Genomic DNA, 17,180 nt, shown 5'->3' with positions numbered 1-17,180 from the left:
AATGTGATCAGGTCATCAATCATGACTTCCCCTTGGTGAATCCATGATCGCTACTCCTGATCATCTTCATGTCCTTCATGTGCTTGGATGTCGTTCCCTGGATTAGCTGCTCTCCATCACATCCCCAGAGATCAAGGGTAGGCTGACCTACTTGTTCTTCTTGAAGTTAGAAGTGACCATTGCTTTTCTCTAGTCCTCAGTCAATTCTTCCAGTTGCCATGATTGTTCAAAGATTATGGGGTGGCCTTGCAATGACATCAGCAGGCTCCCTTGGTATTCACGTATGCATCCCATTAGGTCCCATGGATTTATGCATGTCCAGTTTAAGTATTCTCTGACCTGATCCTCTTCCACCAAGGGTGTGACTTACTTCCTTCAGACTTTTCTCCCTGGGGTCTGGGGTCTGGTATTGAAGAAGGCACTCAGCACTTCAGCTGTTTCCATGTCCTATGCCACTAGGTCCCCTGCCCCATTCATTGAGCTTTGAGGAGGTGATACTTGAATATTAACCAGCTTTCTTGGGCCCCTCTTCCCTCCGGGTCTTATCCCATAGGACTTTTCCAAGCAGATCTCCAAAGAGGCCAGTCTGCTCTTCTCAAGCCCAGGGTTGTGATTTTGCTTTTTGCCCTCTCCCTCCTCTCAGAATCATGAACTCTGCCATCTCATGGCCACTGCAGCCAAGGCTGCTTTTGACCTTCACATCCCCATTGAATCCCTCTTTGTTGGTGATTATGAGGTCCAGTAGAGCACTTCTCATTGGCTGCTCTATCTCTTGGGTCAGGAAGTTCTTGTCAATGCCCTCCAGGATTGTTTATGCCCTGCTGTATGTCCCTCCAGCAGATATTGCAGTGGTTAAAATCTCCCTTAAGGATAAGGGCCTGTGAACATGAGGCTGCTCCTAGCTGTCTGTAGAGGGCCTCATCCACTTGCTCTTCCTGGTAATGCATCCTATAGCAGACACCCACTACAATGTCACCCTTATCTGTCTTCTCTTTAATCTTAACCAATAAATTCTCAGTTGGCTTATCATCCATCCCCAGGCAGAGCTCCATGTGCTCCAGCTGTTCTCACATAAAGGGCAATTCCAACTCCTCATCTTCTCAGCCTAAGAGCTTGTACCCCTCCGTTGCGATACCTCCAGTCATGAAAGCCACCCCACCATGTCTCTATGATCCCAACAGCATCATAGCCCTGTAACTGCACACAGATCTAACTCATTATGTTTATTCCTCATACTCTGCACATTAGTACACAGGCATTTTACAGAGGCACCCCAGCATACTGATTTCCCAGAAAGGGCTTTGGGGATTTCTCCATAATGGTGCCCTGTAGGCACTTCCTTGTGTACGTAAAAACGATGGATGTGAGCTTGCTTGAGCCCTCTTTTGTTGATTTTGTGATCCCTTCCCATCACATCACTCCAGACTCTTTACTCATCAAGGCTGTACATCACACCCTTACAAAACTGCTGATGATTCTCTCTCCCTCCCCCAGCATGTGTACTTTAAAGCCCTTCTTACCAGGTCAGACATTTCAGCAAAGGCACCTTTGCCCTGCATGGTGGGGTGGATCCTCTCTCTCACAAGCAGATGCTCATCTGCAAACAGGGCCCATGGTCACAGAACACAGACCCTGTCACCACCATCAGCTCTGCAGCCAGCTATTGACCTTGTGGCTGCCCTTACCATGTCCTTACCTGGCAGCAGCAGGCACCCTCAGAGGGTTTCCAGTTGTTGCCCAATGATCATGGACCTTGTCCCCAGAAATGCCCAAACCAGAAGCCAGAGTTTGCTGCTCAGAGTAGGAAATAACAAATAAGGGAGGATTTAATTATTTGAGAATAAAACATAAAGAGGAACAAAACCCCCCTGAGATTCTTATAACTAAGATCCATTTCATGCTTTTTGTCTAAGTAGCTGCAGTAATCTTCTGATCAGGATTCACTGGGGACTCATTTTTGTGTGTGTTAGAATATGTGAAGACATGCATTCACACCTACAACAGAGTTATGCAAATAATAAAACGTATAATCCATAAACACTGAGCTGCTCTAGACCAAGCACTACTAAGTTTTTCAAAAATAAGTGTGATCATGAACTTACTCAACCTAAACTCCTACTGGGAATAAGAATTTCCACAAATATATAAAGTTATTTTATATTCCAGTTCATGCATAGTCAAGCGCTGCATCTGGGATAGATCTGAATGTGCCAGGTTTCATCTGAATCTTTGAGAAGTTGTTTCTCTGTTTTCAGTGACCACGCTGTTAACACATTTAACATTCTTAAACATGTTTTACCCCTTTGTTTGCTATGTACCTATACAGTTTCCATCTATCTTGTCCGTGTTCAGATGTTACCATGAAAAAGAATATAGTAAGAAGAAAATGAATGCAATTTATTTCAATATATGAAGGGGGCTTATAAGAAAGATGGAGAGAGAGTTTTTACCAGAACCTGTAGTGACAGGACATTGGGTAATAGTTTTAAATTGGAAGAGGATAGCTTTAGATTGGGCATAAGGAAGAAATTCTTTATGATGAGGGTGGTAAGACACTGGCATAGGTTGCCCAGAGAAGTTGTGGATGCCACACTCCTGGAAGTGTTCAAGACCAGGTTGGATGGGACTTTGAGTGACCTGGTCTAGTGAGAGGTGTCCCTGCCCATGGCAGGCGGGTGGAACTAGATGATCTTTAAATGCCCCTTTCAACCCAGACCATTCTATGATTCTGTGATTCTACTCCCTCATCACAAACTCCTGCCTGTAAGAAAGGCAAGTGATAGAATCACTAGCGCCAGAACAAGCAAGTCATTTCTTGCCTGAGATGCTCAAGTCTTGCTTTGTGAAAGCTATTATTCTCCCTTACCATGGGTCTTCTTTCTGTGGTGGTTCCATTCCAGGTGGTGCCTGCTATATTATCAAATAGCTTTTTTTTTTTACCTTGCACTAAATAGAATGCAGAAACTATGAAATTTATAAAGCTAGCTAGTGGGAATTTCTGTGTGCTTACCCTGCTTCAGAAAACATCAGTCTAAAATGCAATGATATTTTTAAGAATACCACAAGTGAAATATCAATATTATTTATCTTCATAAAAATACTTTGCCCAAATACATTCAACTTCAGATACAAATTGCATACTTTCCCCCCTCTGTGACCTACTTTTGAATAGTGCTTAGCAATATGAGGAGAATACTGAATAATTAGCACATTAACTGAGTTCAGCTACTAGTTTTTTCTTTTGGATGGAACGTAAGTAGGTTATACAGAACTGCGTCTACTAGACTCTAAATCAATGTAGCACACCCAAATTGCTTGCAGAATTTAATTCTCCAGTCCACTGTGCAATCAGACTATAAAGACAAAAAGCTGTTTTAATTCTGGCTGCTGGCTGCAAATCAGGGTCTCCTCTGAGACACAACACATCTTCCAACTGCTATGCTCTGGATATCTGATCCAAATCATTCAAAAATCACATCATTCATGGCAGCAACAGGCTCAGCTCTTGAAAGTTGGTATCATTATGCTGTTTTTTCAGTGTCTTAAATTCTCACTCCTCGCACACCGATATGGATTCATTTTCTACGTATAAGAATATGTGAATATGTGTACTAGCCACTGCTGTGAGTTTTTAAGTTTATTTGAAAGTTAGTTTCAAGGGGTAAAAAAACTATGTCTGGAGATGAAGGGCAAAATATAGCTCTCTGCTTGGCTTTCAGTCAGTGTGGTGCCAATCCTTCCTCTCAGGGAAATCCTTAAGAGTGTTGGATAATTGCATATCTGCCTGACAGATCCTTTTGTATTGGGTTTCACGGAATTATGATGTACCTGCCTTCCCTCCTCATTATTTATCCTTCCTAATTGATTTCACATAGCAGAAAAAGGAGTGATTTTTTATATTAACCAAGGTGCAGTGTCCCTTTGCAATGTCAAAGTGTGTGCATCCTTGAGAAGGCAAGAGACAAGAAGCTTGAATCTGCCTTATTTTAAAGCCTGATGATAGGCTTTCCTCCTGGAAATACTGAAATTTCACTCACCTAGGGCAGTCTTCGGGTGCATCTTGTAACAGTAAGCGAGACTTCGCTGGGCCGCAACGGAATGAGGCTGCCAGCACAACACAGAGAGCTGTGCCTGAATTGTCATGCAGGAGGTGCTGCCTGCAACTATGTGACGTACCAAGTACCGGTCGGAAGGAATTTTGAAGCGTACCTTGAAGTAAAGATGTCTCTGGAGGTTAATCAGTTTTGAGGCCTCACCTCTCTCATTGAAGTTCCAGGGGGAAGGCAAGGCAATGCACTTCCCCGCCGAGCTGAGGTTTCAGCATTACAAGTGTCAGATAGGTAGAATTAACAAAGGTGGGTTTTTTTAAGTTGGCCATAACTTTAATATTGGGGCCTACACATTGCCTTGGTCTGAATAACCTTGGACAGATCATTAAGAAAGCACAAGGTTGCTAAATTTTGCTACAAGCAAATAAAAGTCTCAGTAGTAAGCTAAGTTCCCAGTGCCTTTTACATCTTAATGACAAACAGGCTATGTACGCAGGGTAACCTAAATCAGAAGGCAGCCTAAATGCAACCTTTCCCATGTGCTGAACTGGAAGAATTATTTGGCTGCTCGTCACTATCGGCCCTAATTTAAAGGTCAGGTTCTGCAAGCACTGAAGTACTTCATTTCTCTTTTACTTAAAAATTGAAAATATGCTGAAGAGCATTGAGGGGTAAGAACATAAGATTGATCATAAATACCCAGATTTAGTCCCTACTAAGCACTAAGTGAATATCCTATCTCATCCGTGTAAATCTGAAGTATTTTTAACTATATAATCAAAGATGCCTTCTCACTTCATTGTCTTGCATAAAAGTACATGCTGGAAGTAAAACAACCATAAAGTGCAACTATTTATAGGATCATTCAGTAGTTTTTAATCCTCAGAGGTTTTTTTTTTAATTAAATGCTGAATTTAAAATGAGAAAAATGAAACACTAGGTTAGAACTATGTCACGTCTTAGACAAATATTTCCTTACAGAATGGGAAATGGCTTTCAATTCGAATGCAGTCTCCAAGCTGAGCTTATAGCATATTAACTATTCCATCGATTCTACTCCTGCAAGCATGAGACCCTTAAGGAATTCAGTTCAATGTCATGAAAAATGTACTTCTTGCCTAATGTTCACAAGGAAACATAAAACATTCTCTGTGCTTTACATGAGCATTCTCATATGAGAATCATTAAAGATTGCTTTTGAATTGATCTGTCTCTAGATCCACTGTGGCATAGTTTTTAGGCTTCATAACTGAAATATATTAATTAAATCTCTTTTTTTCTAATAGGGAAAATATAGGGATTTTTCTCTTTGAGAAAAAGGTATCATAATGTACATATAATGTGGGTCTTCCGTATTCCACGTCGTGTCTGTCACGTCATGGGGGTTCATGAGTACTGCCCCATCTGAATTATTTTGTAAGATTGTTTTCATATGACATACTTTGATATTATTATTTCTCTCTTGTAACAAAGGACTTTGCAAATCAAAAGCTGGATAGAAGAAGGTCGTTTCTTTGTTGAAATGCAATCATCTCTGTTTTGGTGGCAGGACAACCATTTAATAAACATAGTCAGGGAAAAATGGTGTAGAACAACCACCAGTGAGGAGCTGCAAGTAAAGCTGATTCCTCATAAAAGCACCCAGAAATCATCCATGTTTGAATAGAATGAAGGAATAATTACATTTATTTTCTGTCTCTTCTCATAACAATGCTATATCAAATATGTGGATTTAAAAGGTGTGAGAAATTTAGCCAGTCCCACAGAGTTCCACAACTGTGTCTTATTTGTAATTCCAATGGAAGAAACTATCAACAGAGCCTCTGGTCATGTTTCTTACATATGGTGTGATTGTGAACAACACAAATCATAATTAAAACAGAAAATCCCCCAAGCTTCCCATAAAGGAGGGCAGGGAATAATTTTCACATAACACTGATATTTTATGGATATATTATCTTGAATAAAATGAATAACTAAATAAAAATAAGGAATTCACAAATGTGAAGTTATAACACAGATTATGTGCCATTCACTGAATGGAGTGTTTAATTTAGAAAATTTCAAAGCATTTTGATAACAATACGTTTTAAAAGAATATAATGAACTTGCATTTTGAAATTGGGTTAAAGCATAATCATTTTAAATTTCTGTACGACTCCAGTACTAAAAAGAAGAAAAAAGAAAGACGACTAAGTAATTTAATAAATCTGGCTGTAGACCAGATCTTTCAAATTAGCTCCAATGTTCACTACAAAATCATATGCCATGAGGTTGAAAGATTGTAATGTTATTGAGTGGAATGTCTATTATCTCCACAAATATTAGGTCTGACTTAAAAAGAAATTTCTTTCTAAGGAGAGAGGATGCCAAAATGCTGTCATCTGTCTTCTGCATTGGCCAAAGCAATGAAGGGAGTTCTGCTTTGCTGTTTAATTTTCTAGCATATCTTGGACAGAAATAGAATGTCACTTTATTTACTTTGTCACTTCAATGTTTTTAAGTGGCCTCTCCTGATGGATCCAAGACACTCTTCTTTTTTTTCCTGTGGTAAGGCCATACAGGTCAATTCTGATAATCTGATGCATCAAAACTAATGTTGGCATCTTCTTTAAAGGGAAAAAAAAAAAAAAAAGAAAAAAAGCAACAATTATGAGTAAATTTTTTTCCTGAAACTAAATGTAGGTGGTTCTACATTGGATGTGAGATTTTTTACAGTAGGTATCTAAATTCCATCAGCAATACAGGTCTTCTTGAAAGAAAAAAAAAAAGGGGGATACCTGGATTTCAGGAAAATGGGTTTATTTTAGGTATTTAGGGAATGAAAGAACAGATATGAACTATATAGGGAATGAAAGAAAACAGGTTAAATTGTCCTTTTGTAGGGCATTTCATTTAGGCAGCAGCAAGTTACCTGCAGTATTGCTTCCATGGCGAATTACATGGAATTCAGGGAATCATGCCATCAAAATGCCCTGAAAGAGACTTTATTGGTATGTTACAAAATATTTTCTGGACTGAAGTTTAGCAGAAAGGTAATAAAAATGCTATCTTCATCTGACACTATGCACTTGTCTTGAAAGGAAGTCATAATCATAGAGTTTCAGTCTGGTGAAGTGGGCAGTTTTATGCATATGGAACTTTATGCGTATGAGATTCATATTCCATGACAGAGGCTGCTGGATATACTGTTCCCAAGTTAGTGGCCGAGAATCTCCTGTGTTCTAGTTTAGCCCTCTGACCACAATACTCAAGGAATCATCTCTTTTCCCCTGAATCTAAAATTAGGAATCTGTGATTTAAAAAAATGTGTGCTAAATTTGTATGTGTAACAAATGTGGTTGTCTTTGTGTCATAGATAAATCACCACCCCGCTTGCAAGTCCCCGTTACTTTGTTCACAGTGGTCTGTGAAGTTACTTGTTTTAAACGCATTAGATTCGGTGTATGCATCATAGATTTTTCCTTTAATAGCCTGGCACAGTTTGTGTTTGTCCCAGCTGGGTTACAAAATTGGGAACTTTGATCTGATACCTTCTAACATTTATGGATTCCTAAGGAGTAAATGATATAGTCTTGATATGACTAATTTCAGTATACACTGAACCTTAACTCAGCTATGATTACTTTATCAGAAAGCTCGTTTCTATTTCTGATTACAATCACTTCAAGTTTTTCATCTTACAAAGACATTGAACAGGCTTGCAGACCCATGAGGTGTTAAAAAAAAGTACTTTGTAAGGCTAGAAAACTGCATAAATCAAATGATGACAAGAAGTTTCTGAGCAATGGTACTTTGACAGATGTGTACCCCTATAGTTAGGGAACCACTTCTTCATACTTAAAAAAATATCTCCATACCTTTCACACAGAGTTTGCTTTATATGCTATTTAAACATGTGATATGATTCAGTTTCTGAAAGCTTTAATTTAGGAAAGGAAAGTGATGGCTGCTTACAAAGCTTCAGGACTCAGTTCTGCTACTGCTCAATCCTTATGAAAGCAAATTTGTCTTGTTTTCTGTGTGCGTTAGCCTGAGAGACAGACAATTCCTGAAATGAACGTTCAGGTTTTGATTCAATGCTTTTTTTAAGGAAAATTAAATTATGATGAGAAAACAAGGTGATTTTCATCCCAGGATCTTTGGAAACGTTTTCTAAAGTTCTCTAATTTCAGATTCTTCCAACTATGTATTTTTTCATGTACTTCATATGCTTTTCGTACTCTTTCATATATTTCACTTTCATATATCATTTTCAAAGGAAATTAGAGCTTTATTTAAACCTCTTTTTTGCTTCTCCAGTTGATGTTTTTAGGAAACTTGTTCTTAGTGCTCAACCCCCAATTTCTTTGTCAGTTTGAAGGATGGAAAATTGCGTAGTTCTGAACCACTTATGTTTACAGTGACAGCTCCTCCCTGCACCATTTTGTTAAGAGCAGCCTTCTTGATAAAAGCAAATTTTCAACCTTTTTTTTTAAAGACCCTAAAAAAGAAGTTTCAGAATTTATATCATGAATGACCTACTAATATGCAACTCAATGTTAGTGTTTTTTAGGGTGTCAGCCTTTCCAAGTTGATTCTCTTTAACATGGACTGAACCTACATTTCTGTCTGTGCTCTGACATCTTGTTTCATGTTCCCATGTGCTTACAACATCCTTGCTTCTATACAGGAGGTCAGATTATTTTTCTTACAACACCCACACAGAAAGTCCTCTGCTGTCAGCTCTCATTGCTGCCCACCAAGAGGGCTGGAGGTTTAAACTCATTATAGGTTGCCTTTTTGTGAGGGAAGCAGGTCACACTGCGGGGAAGGAGTGCTTACATAGGGAGTGTGCAGTATATACAGTGTTGTCATCTCTCCAGTATCCCAGGAAAAAGCACATCCAGAGCCGTACTGCTCCTCGATGAAAAGAGGAAGTGCAGAGGTAGACTTTCCATTCAAGATGAATCCATAATAAAGTAGAACAGAACTCAGAGTTGTGATCAGCGGCACAGAGTCTAGTTGGAGACCTGTAACCAGTGGTGTCCCCCAGGGGTCAATACTTGGTCCAATTTTGTTCAATATATTCATTAACGACCTGGATGAGGGGACAGAGTGTATCCTCATCAAGTTTGCTGATGATACCAAACTGGGTGGGGTGGCTGACACCCCAGAAGGCCGTGCTGCCATCCAGCATGACCTGGACAGGCTGGAGAGCTGGGCAGAGAAGAACCTAATGAGGTTCATCAAAAGCAAGTGCAAGGTCCTGCACCTGGGGAGGAAGAATGCAAAGCACCAGTATAGGTTAGGGGCGGACCTGCTGGGAAGTAGCTCTGAGGAGAAGGATCTGGGGGTCATGGTAGACAGTAAATTATCCATGAGCCAGCAATGTGCCCTTGTTGCCAAAAAGGCCAATAGGCCAATGGAATCCTGGGCTGCATAGGGAAGAGTGTGGCCAGTAGGTCGCGGGAGGTCATTCTCCCCCTCTACTCTGCACTGGTGAGGCCACATTTGGAATACTGTGTCCAGTTTTGGGCTCCCCAGTTCAAGAGGGACAGGGAACTGCTGGAGCGAGTCCAGCGAAGAGCAACTAAGATGATTAAGGGCTTGGAGGATCTCCCTTATGAGGAAAGGCTGAGAGAGCTGGGACTCTTTAGCCTGGAGAAGAGAAGGCTGAGGGGAGACCTTATTATGGCATACAAGTATCTAAAGGGTGGGTTGAAGGAGGATGGAACCAGGCTCTTTTCAATGGTTCCCAGTAACAGGACGAGAGGTAATGGGCACAAGTTAGAACACAAGAAGTTCCACTCAAATACACGGAAAAACTTCTTTACGGTGAGGGTGATGGAGCACTGGCACAGGCTGCGCAGGGAGGTTGTGGAGTCCCCTTCTCTGGAGATTTTCAAGACCTGCCTGGATGCAGTCCTGAGTAACGTGCTCTAGGCAATGCTGCTTTAGCAGGGGAGTTGGACTAGATGATCTCTAGAGGTCCCTTCCAACTCTGAAAATTCCGTGATTCTGTGATTCCATGATTCCATGAAAGTAGAAGACAACAGGATGGGCCAGGCATAGAAAGAACAGTGTTCCACAGTGTGGTCTAAAACCCCATGTAAACTCATTGTAATTCAAACACATTGACATATGCCTTACAGGTGTCTGTGAAGTGGAAATCCTACTCAACAGGGATATTTACAGTCAAAGTTAAATTTAGAGTGCAGAGAACATATGCACTCCATATGCCAGGCCTTCTATATTCTCCTGTGCACCTCTACACCTCTTTCCCACTCCCATTCATTGTCTCTTCTAACGTCATGTTTGCTGTAGGTATGAAGACTAGATACTTAAATCATATTTTAAATTCAATCGTGTAATGCACATCCTACAGTCTCTTTTGGGCTTCCTTGCTGCAGAGAAGTACAGGCAACTTTTACCAGTAGTATGAAATAAACAGGGGTTTGGTGATTGTTCTCCCAAAGCAGCTGCCATAAGCGTGCAATGACTTTTAGATACTGTGCTGTTTCTGGTAATTCTTTGCAGTTGCTGAAGGGCCAAATCTTGGTTTATCTTCTGTTGTAAAATACGAGTCATGAAGATTCTCTGATTTTCATTCCTCCAGATGATCAACAATGTCTTATCCCATAAAGCATTCTGACTCAGCAAATTTGAAACACTCAGTTGTAATTTTTAAGTGAGAAAACTGCTGTAGTGTAGAAGCTTTCACACATCAAAGGATACATGTTCTAAATTAAAGCCTACTATTTTGTAAGACATTAAGAACAGCAATGTTTCACCCAGGATAGTCCTGAGGAACAGCCTTTTTGATATTAAGGTGTAGGGTTCAAGTAAATAATTACATGTGATATTACGACTTATTTCTGCTGTTGGGCCACTTTTTGCAAGCACTAACATAAGCACTGAGGAGGAATATAAAAAATGGTTGCTCTTTAAATTCCTGGAAGATCAGCAGGAACAAAAGCAAAATGGTTTCTTTGCGTGGACTCAGGAACAAAGAACATTTTTTGTTTGTTTTCTTACCTGATCCTGTGCAACATCAATAAGGTGAGTTGAAACTGTTGGGATATTCAAGCTCAAATCAAAAACACTGATAACATAAATGCTCCTACTTTCATGAAATGAACTATGAGTTGAATTCTGCTGACTCACTGATAGAAAGGGGTCTTCAGTTCTCCCAGAAGTGTTGGTCTCCCTCAAATCCAGACTGTCAGTGTGGTTCTTGATTTGCTAGGAAATCCCACAAAGCTGATAGTTTGAATGACCTTCTGTCATGCAATATGTGGGAACTGAAAGAAAAACTTTGAGGCTGAGGGACCCCAACACGATAAACATGTTTTTCTAGATCAGTGTTTTCCAGTTTGTCTCTGATGGTTTCAGCAATTTCTGTCCTTCAAACCCATCCAGAATAACCTGCAGTGATTTGTTGTCTAACCCTTATTTGTTTGACCCTTGGCTGAAGTGTTCCCTCATGTCTGTTTTTCCACTTTATGGGTTTTTTTGAATTTCAGACTGATCAACGAGTCTTTGAGGGACCAACTGCTAGTTACCATACAGAAGACTTTCACATACACCCGAACACAGGCACAGCACCTCTTCATAATCCTCATGGAGTGCATGAAGAAGAAGGAGCTGGTATGTTCACACTTTCCTTAGAGGCAAAGAAAGAGCTCAATGCATTGTTTTGATCAAGTCTTTCAAGTGCTTGTTGAAGGATTTCACAAATCTGATCACTGTGATCCAGGCTTTAAAATGGTATATCATGCTGACTTTTGTTTGCTTTAATCTATATTTTCTCATTTAAATTGATTAATCCAACATATCTGTTCCCTCTGTAAATTCCTCTATATTTCCTTTGACAGGACAAAATCCAGCTAGTAGAGTATGGATACCCTCAGGGATATTGTGATTAAAATCCTACCTCATTCAACTACAGAAAACCTTAGAAGGAGGCATAATTGTTTACCTATCACTGGGATCATACTTAACAGATGCTGTAGAGTTGCACAAGTATCACTAAGGCTATTATTTTATTATGGAGATGTGTGACAGGATAAGAAAACAGTTTATCTCCAAGGCTCGTATTCTGCAGTGGCAAGGTTATCCCTTTAACACATACTTACCCTTTCTTGAAGAATACAAGATCTTTCAACAATTTATGGGAACTCCATGAAGCTGCTTTTGCAGAAGCATTTTTGAAGGGAAATCACATTGTAAAAAACTTGGGATTCAATTCCAAGGGTTTTTATTTCTTACAAACTGACTGAATAGACACACTTCAATTTTGTAAATTAATCTTTTTTCTAAGCTCTGTTTTCTGTTTCATACCACAGCTTCCTGCTGCACTTTGTGTAGGGTAACACTCAAGAGGAAAGATTGACTCAGTTGCTTTATAGAAGTTTCATTTTCTGAAGCTGAGATTTTTTGTGACTTCATTCTCTGCAGTGCATTTTAATTTCAGTTGAAAATAGGGCATAGAGTAATTGATACCACTGGAGGGGAATAGGGAATAATGGTTAGGAAGTGTTAAAAAAAAAGACTTCCCTTCTAAACAGAGCTTTGCAAAATAGAATATACTTCTTCACATGGTTTAACTTGCCAAAAGTGCAGTATTCTGTTCAGTGACCAGCTGTTCGTGCATTCATCAAAAAGTAGTCAGCCTTCCTCATGCATAACTAATCGCTTACAAGCACCACAGTCACCTAGCATATACCTTGGACAATGGCAGAGAAGAGAGGAACCAAAGGACAGCTTTTCAGGAAGACATGACAGCAGCATTCAGTTCCACTATGCCGTTGCAATGTACACGGTTGATGGAGCTGGACATACAGCAGTCCCTGCAGTCTTCTTCCTCCCACAATCAAAATCCAAACTGTATAGCAGATTTTAAACATCTGTTAGCTATTCACAAGCAGCCAGTGCAGACCATAAGGTATAGACTAGTCATCCCTTCCCTAGGTGAGCTACATCAAGACAAAGAGTTCTTTCTTCTTTCTTTTTCTTTTTTTTTTCCTTCCAAAATCTCCTTTGCATTAAACACTCTCAGAAAAATATGGTTGTGCTACAGAAATACTTTTCCTATCCATTTATAATTTTCAAGATGTACCATGACCTCTATGGCACTTGAGTTCTCTTTGCATGTGTAGTACATATGTGCCTTGTTCTACCTTAATGTTGAATTTGCTGTAACATTTCTTATCAATGATTAGCAGAGACCATCTTCTTAGGGAAAGAACATTGATTCTTTTATACCCATTTCTGTTACTGTAATAATAATAATAATAATATCTACATATAGGACCTAATTGTGAACCAGTGTTCATGCAAACGTAAAAAAACCTACTTCGTGAGAGAAGATGGAAGAAAGGAATGAGGAAGGAAAGGAGAGAGAGAGGGAGAGAAAAAGGGAGGGAGCAAGGGAGGAGGGAAGGCAGGAAGGTAGGAAGAAAGGAAGAATAGAAAGTAGAGGCAGACATTGAATTACCAAGACTGGAAATATGCAATCATAACTGTTCCAGTCATCTAAATCCAGAACTGGTTGTCAGGCTTTGGACAAACTCTGCTACTGCGAAGTTAACTCTGAAGTTTTTGTCTGCAGTATTCACATCAGGACTTTTATTCCAAGCAAGGTTGTGCTTTTGTTGCAAGTTTCTTTGCAGACATGTAACCTCTGTCACCACTGACATTCTTTACCTACACGTATTGTGAAGAGCTATTAGCCAGGAGATGATTTACCAAAAATTAGGTGTTCTGAATTTGAATTTATAGTACTAACCCTACCATATGTAAAGGGGATACATTAAAACAAAAGTTTCTCTGTGGTATCTCAGTTGTACTCAGAATGTTAATTTTAACAGTGGTGTGCTAGAAAGATTTTATGTCTGAGGTGTGGTTGCTTGGCTAATGGTGTCCTTTAAGACTCATAACCTTGTATATGAATGTAAAAGAAACATGATACTCATAATCATGAAGATAGCATTGCCAGAGGAGATGGATGACCTTGGAGATGTGAAGTGTTCCCAGGAGTGAGTGGTGACTTCACTGGTTCTACAAAGCCACGTTTTGTATTTCCACATCTGTCCCAGCTCTTATCCTTCCTCAGCTTGACCTTCTGATTTGGTTGTGCGTAAGACAAAACACTGTTTGATGAACTGACTTCACCATTAGTCTGATCTCCCCTCTCCCTAAAGAAACAAATAGAAGGAAGATGCAAAAGATTGTCAGAGAGAGCTCAGCAGCAACCAAATTGATCATGGCTATTTTCCCAAACTTCATGGTCAGTGTGCTGAACTGCCTGATTTTGTGGCTGTTGAATTCATAGGGAACAAAGCAGACAGTGCAGGAGAGGCTTGTCCTATTGCAGTGTGCCACTAAACAATTAAGTGCAAACAGGGTACATGGCGTAAATTACATAAATACAGATGCATCACACTTACAGTAAGTACATAAATACAGAGGAATCACAGATGTGGAGAGAGAAAGCAAAATGCAAGTTAAACTCTGAAAAGGAACAAAAAGCTATCTTTGAAATAATTTTTCCTACCCTACCTATGTAGAATGTGTAAAAAGATTGGCATCTTTTTTATAAATTTGAGGTAATTGTGGTGGCCAGGTAAAAATCATAATCATCAAAAAAATTACCCCCTTCACAGAACATCAGGTTTTTCAAGTTCTGACATTTTGGACTCCACTCTTAAAGAATGTTCTCTGAACTGTACACCCAGGGAGCATCATTATTATGATGTTCAATGTTGCATTTATTTAATAAAATGTAGGTTCGTTTATTGAATAAAACCTAAGTACACAAGCTGGGTGATAAGGTGAGGCCATAGCAGAAGAGAGATCTAAGTCTGTTAGGTTTGCAAGACAGAGCAAATTCCACTTCTCTATTTAATGAGTAGTTTTTATTAAATCATAAAATTAGCTGTGTTGATACTGCAAGCATCAGAGTTTATATTCAGAAATTTATTTGGACCAAGGTGTTTAATGAGGTCTATGGTATAAAAATTTATTTAAAATGAAATAAACTATACAGGTCTGTATATCTAACTGTAGATTACGAGGGTAGGAGAGTGTTTTGTATATAATTGATGGAGATTCTCTATTCTCACATTTACATAGAATTGTTTAAAAAAGTTTATGCCAAGAGTTCCTAAAATAGGAGCATGAAGGCTCATCAAAGCTAAGTGGGCAGGAGGCAGTATTGTAAAGTCTAGTCCACACTTTTTTTGAAAAAGCACTGCATAAATTTTTTGTACATGTTCCCATCTCCAGCATGTAGCTCATGAGATGCCAAACAGCCCATTTGATGATACCTCACCTGCCACTAAAAAAGAATTTGAATTCCATATCAATTAGTCCAAACCTACAATAAGATGGAATTCCATAAATTAAATATAAATATTTATATAAAAGTAGAATGAGACAGTCTTCGAGGGTGTTTTTTGATCTCTCATTCTGCTGATCTCAGAATTCAAAGAGCAGGTGAGAGGACCCAGTCCTGAGGACCCAGGCCTTAGGACCCAGTCTGGGAGGGATATTTCCCACTGGAGCCCCAGTTCAGCCCTGGAGCCAGGTGGCGGCACGGAAAGGAATACCTCAGATAGCAGGCTAGGTGAGTTAGTTCACTGCAGACAGTCCCTGAAAACACACTGTGTTGGGTTGTAGTCCAGAAGTCTGTTTCCAGCTGTACAAAGGAGTATGTATTTCTGTATCAGTAAACAAGTTAGCCTTATTATTTGCCCTTAAAGACAGTAATTCTGGTGTTTGGGTTTTCTGAGAAATACAGGCTGCTCCATTCTTTTAGAAGTACTTAATTTTGCAGTTTAGACTGGGGTCTAAGTTGCTGTTGCTGGAGTGCTTTGTTCACAAATCACAATGTGAATTTTTCAGAAACCAGAATATGCTTTCCAACAATCTGTTCGGGTCCATCTGTGGAACTTCTTGGGGCAGGCACTGGGGAAAGCCACCTTGGCAAGCCAGAGAGGTCCATGTCCCCACAAAAAAAACCCCACACTTGTTGCAGTAAGATACATTAGTCGAAAAACTATTGCTTCCAAAATAATGCTTTGAGACTCTATAGACCTAATCGTATATCCATTTACTAGAAAGGACATTTGCTGTGAATCAGGATAGGTCCAATCTTAGTACCTTAATAATCAAAAAATGGCACATTAACACCAACAGTGAAGACTGTGTACCGCCTGCTGGTTAAGTGTGTTTCCTTATTACTACCATGACCATTTTCTGCTAAATTTGTTTCCTTGAATATTGGAAGGCTCAGTTACTACATTAAGCAAACTGATAGTGTCATTACCTACTACTGCATTACCAGAACGGTTTGCAGAATGACGAGCGTAAGGATGGTGGGCATAGGCTTTTGTGTATCCATTAATTCCTGGAACTCATTTCTACATTGAGGCAACAGACAAAATTTAATTAATTTATTGCTAACAGAGAAACAATAAAATTCCATCTCTATATCGTGTCAGCAAGTAATGGATATTTTTCACTTGCCTCTCCTTTTCTCTGTTATTCCTGTACCTCAGTGTACAGGCACTGTGAAGAAGATAATGGCTGCTTGGGGATGGTGTAAACCTTACTGCTGCGTTGTGTTGCTGAGTGTATATATATGGTAATAGGTCATTCCAGGTGACTTCATGACTAACTTGAAACTCTGCTGCCGTCAGATTAAACAAGGCAGGTGTCGTGCTGAAGTGGCTGGGTGCATTGAGCTGAGAGCAGGACAACCTGCATCATGAAGGTTCTTCCTATTTATTGTGCTTTTCCTTCACATAGAGGTGGATCCAGATTGTCTAGAAATGCAGAGCGCATCAGCAGGCTGTGTTGCCAGCCGAATGCTCATACCGCAATATTATCTTGCTAACGCAGGGCTTTGACTCAGCCTATTGGTTACTTACCCAAAGTACTGCAAGGCTGCTGAGTGATTTAGCAGCTTCTTTTCTATTTGGACTACAAACAAGACCTATTCATCTTCAGAGGTTTCAGCTGTGTCTGACTGAAACAGCTGGAGCAAACCTGCCCACGTTTCTGGAAGAGTTTATACTGGGAAGAGCTTGACCTGATCATATACTGTCTGCAAAAAACATTGTGCTTTTCAGCTGGATGTGCAGGCTC

General features: G+C 39.8%; 1 protein-coding gene across 2 annotated transcripts in view; it reads left to right on the top strand.

The window, feature by feature from the left end:
• The window catches only part of TRPM3 (transient receptor potential cation channel subfamily M member 3), a gene marked incomplete at both ends in the record, with an annotated part of 425,131 nt that overhangs the window by 328,376 nt on the left and 79,575 nt on the right, over nt 1–17,180 (top strand). For both annotated transcript variants that reach the window (XM_082497003.1, XM_082497004.1), the window contains one exon: nt 11,555–11,678. In XM_082497003.1, coding sequence (XP_082353129.1) covers nt 11,555–11,678 — 124 coding nt within the window. The remainder of the gene's footprint in view (nt 1–11,554; nt 11,679–17,180) is intronic.

The sequence above is a fragment of the Vanellus vanellus genome (genome assembly GCF_965231255.1).
Source record: "Vanellus vanellus genome assembly, chromosome: Z".
NCBI lineage: Eukaryota > Metazoa > Chordata > Aves > Charadriiformes > Charadriidae > Vanellus > Vanellus vanellus.
The sequence above is the reverse complement of the archived record's forward strand: the minus strand, read 5'-3'. Positions and strand labels throughout refer to the sequence as shown.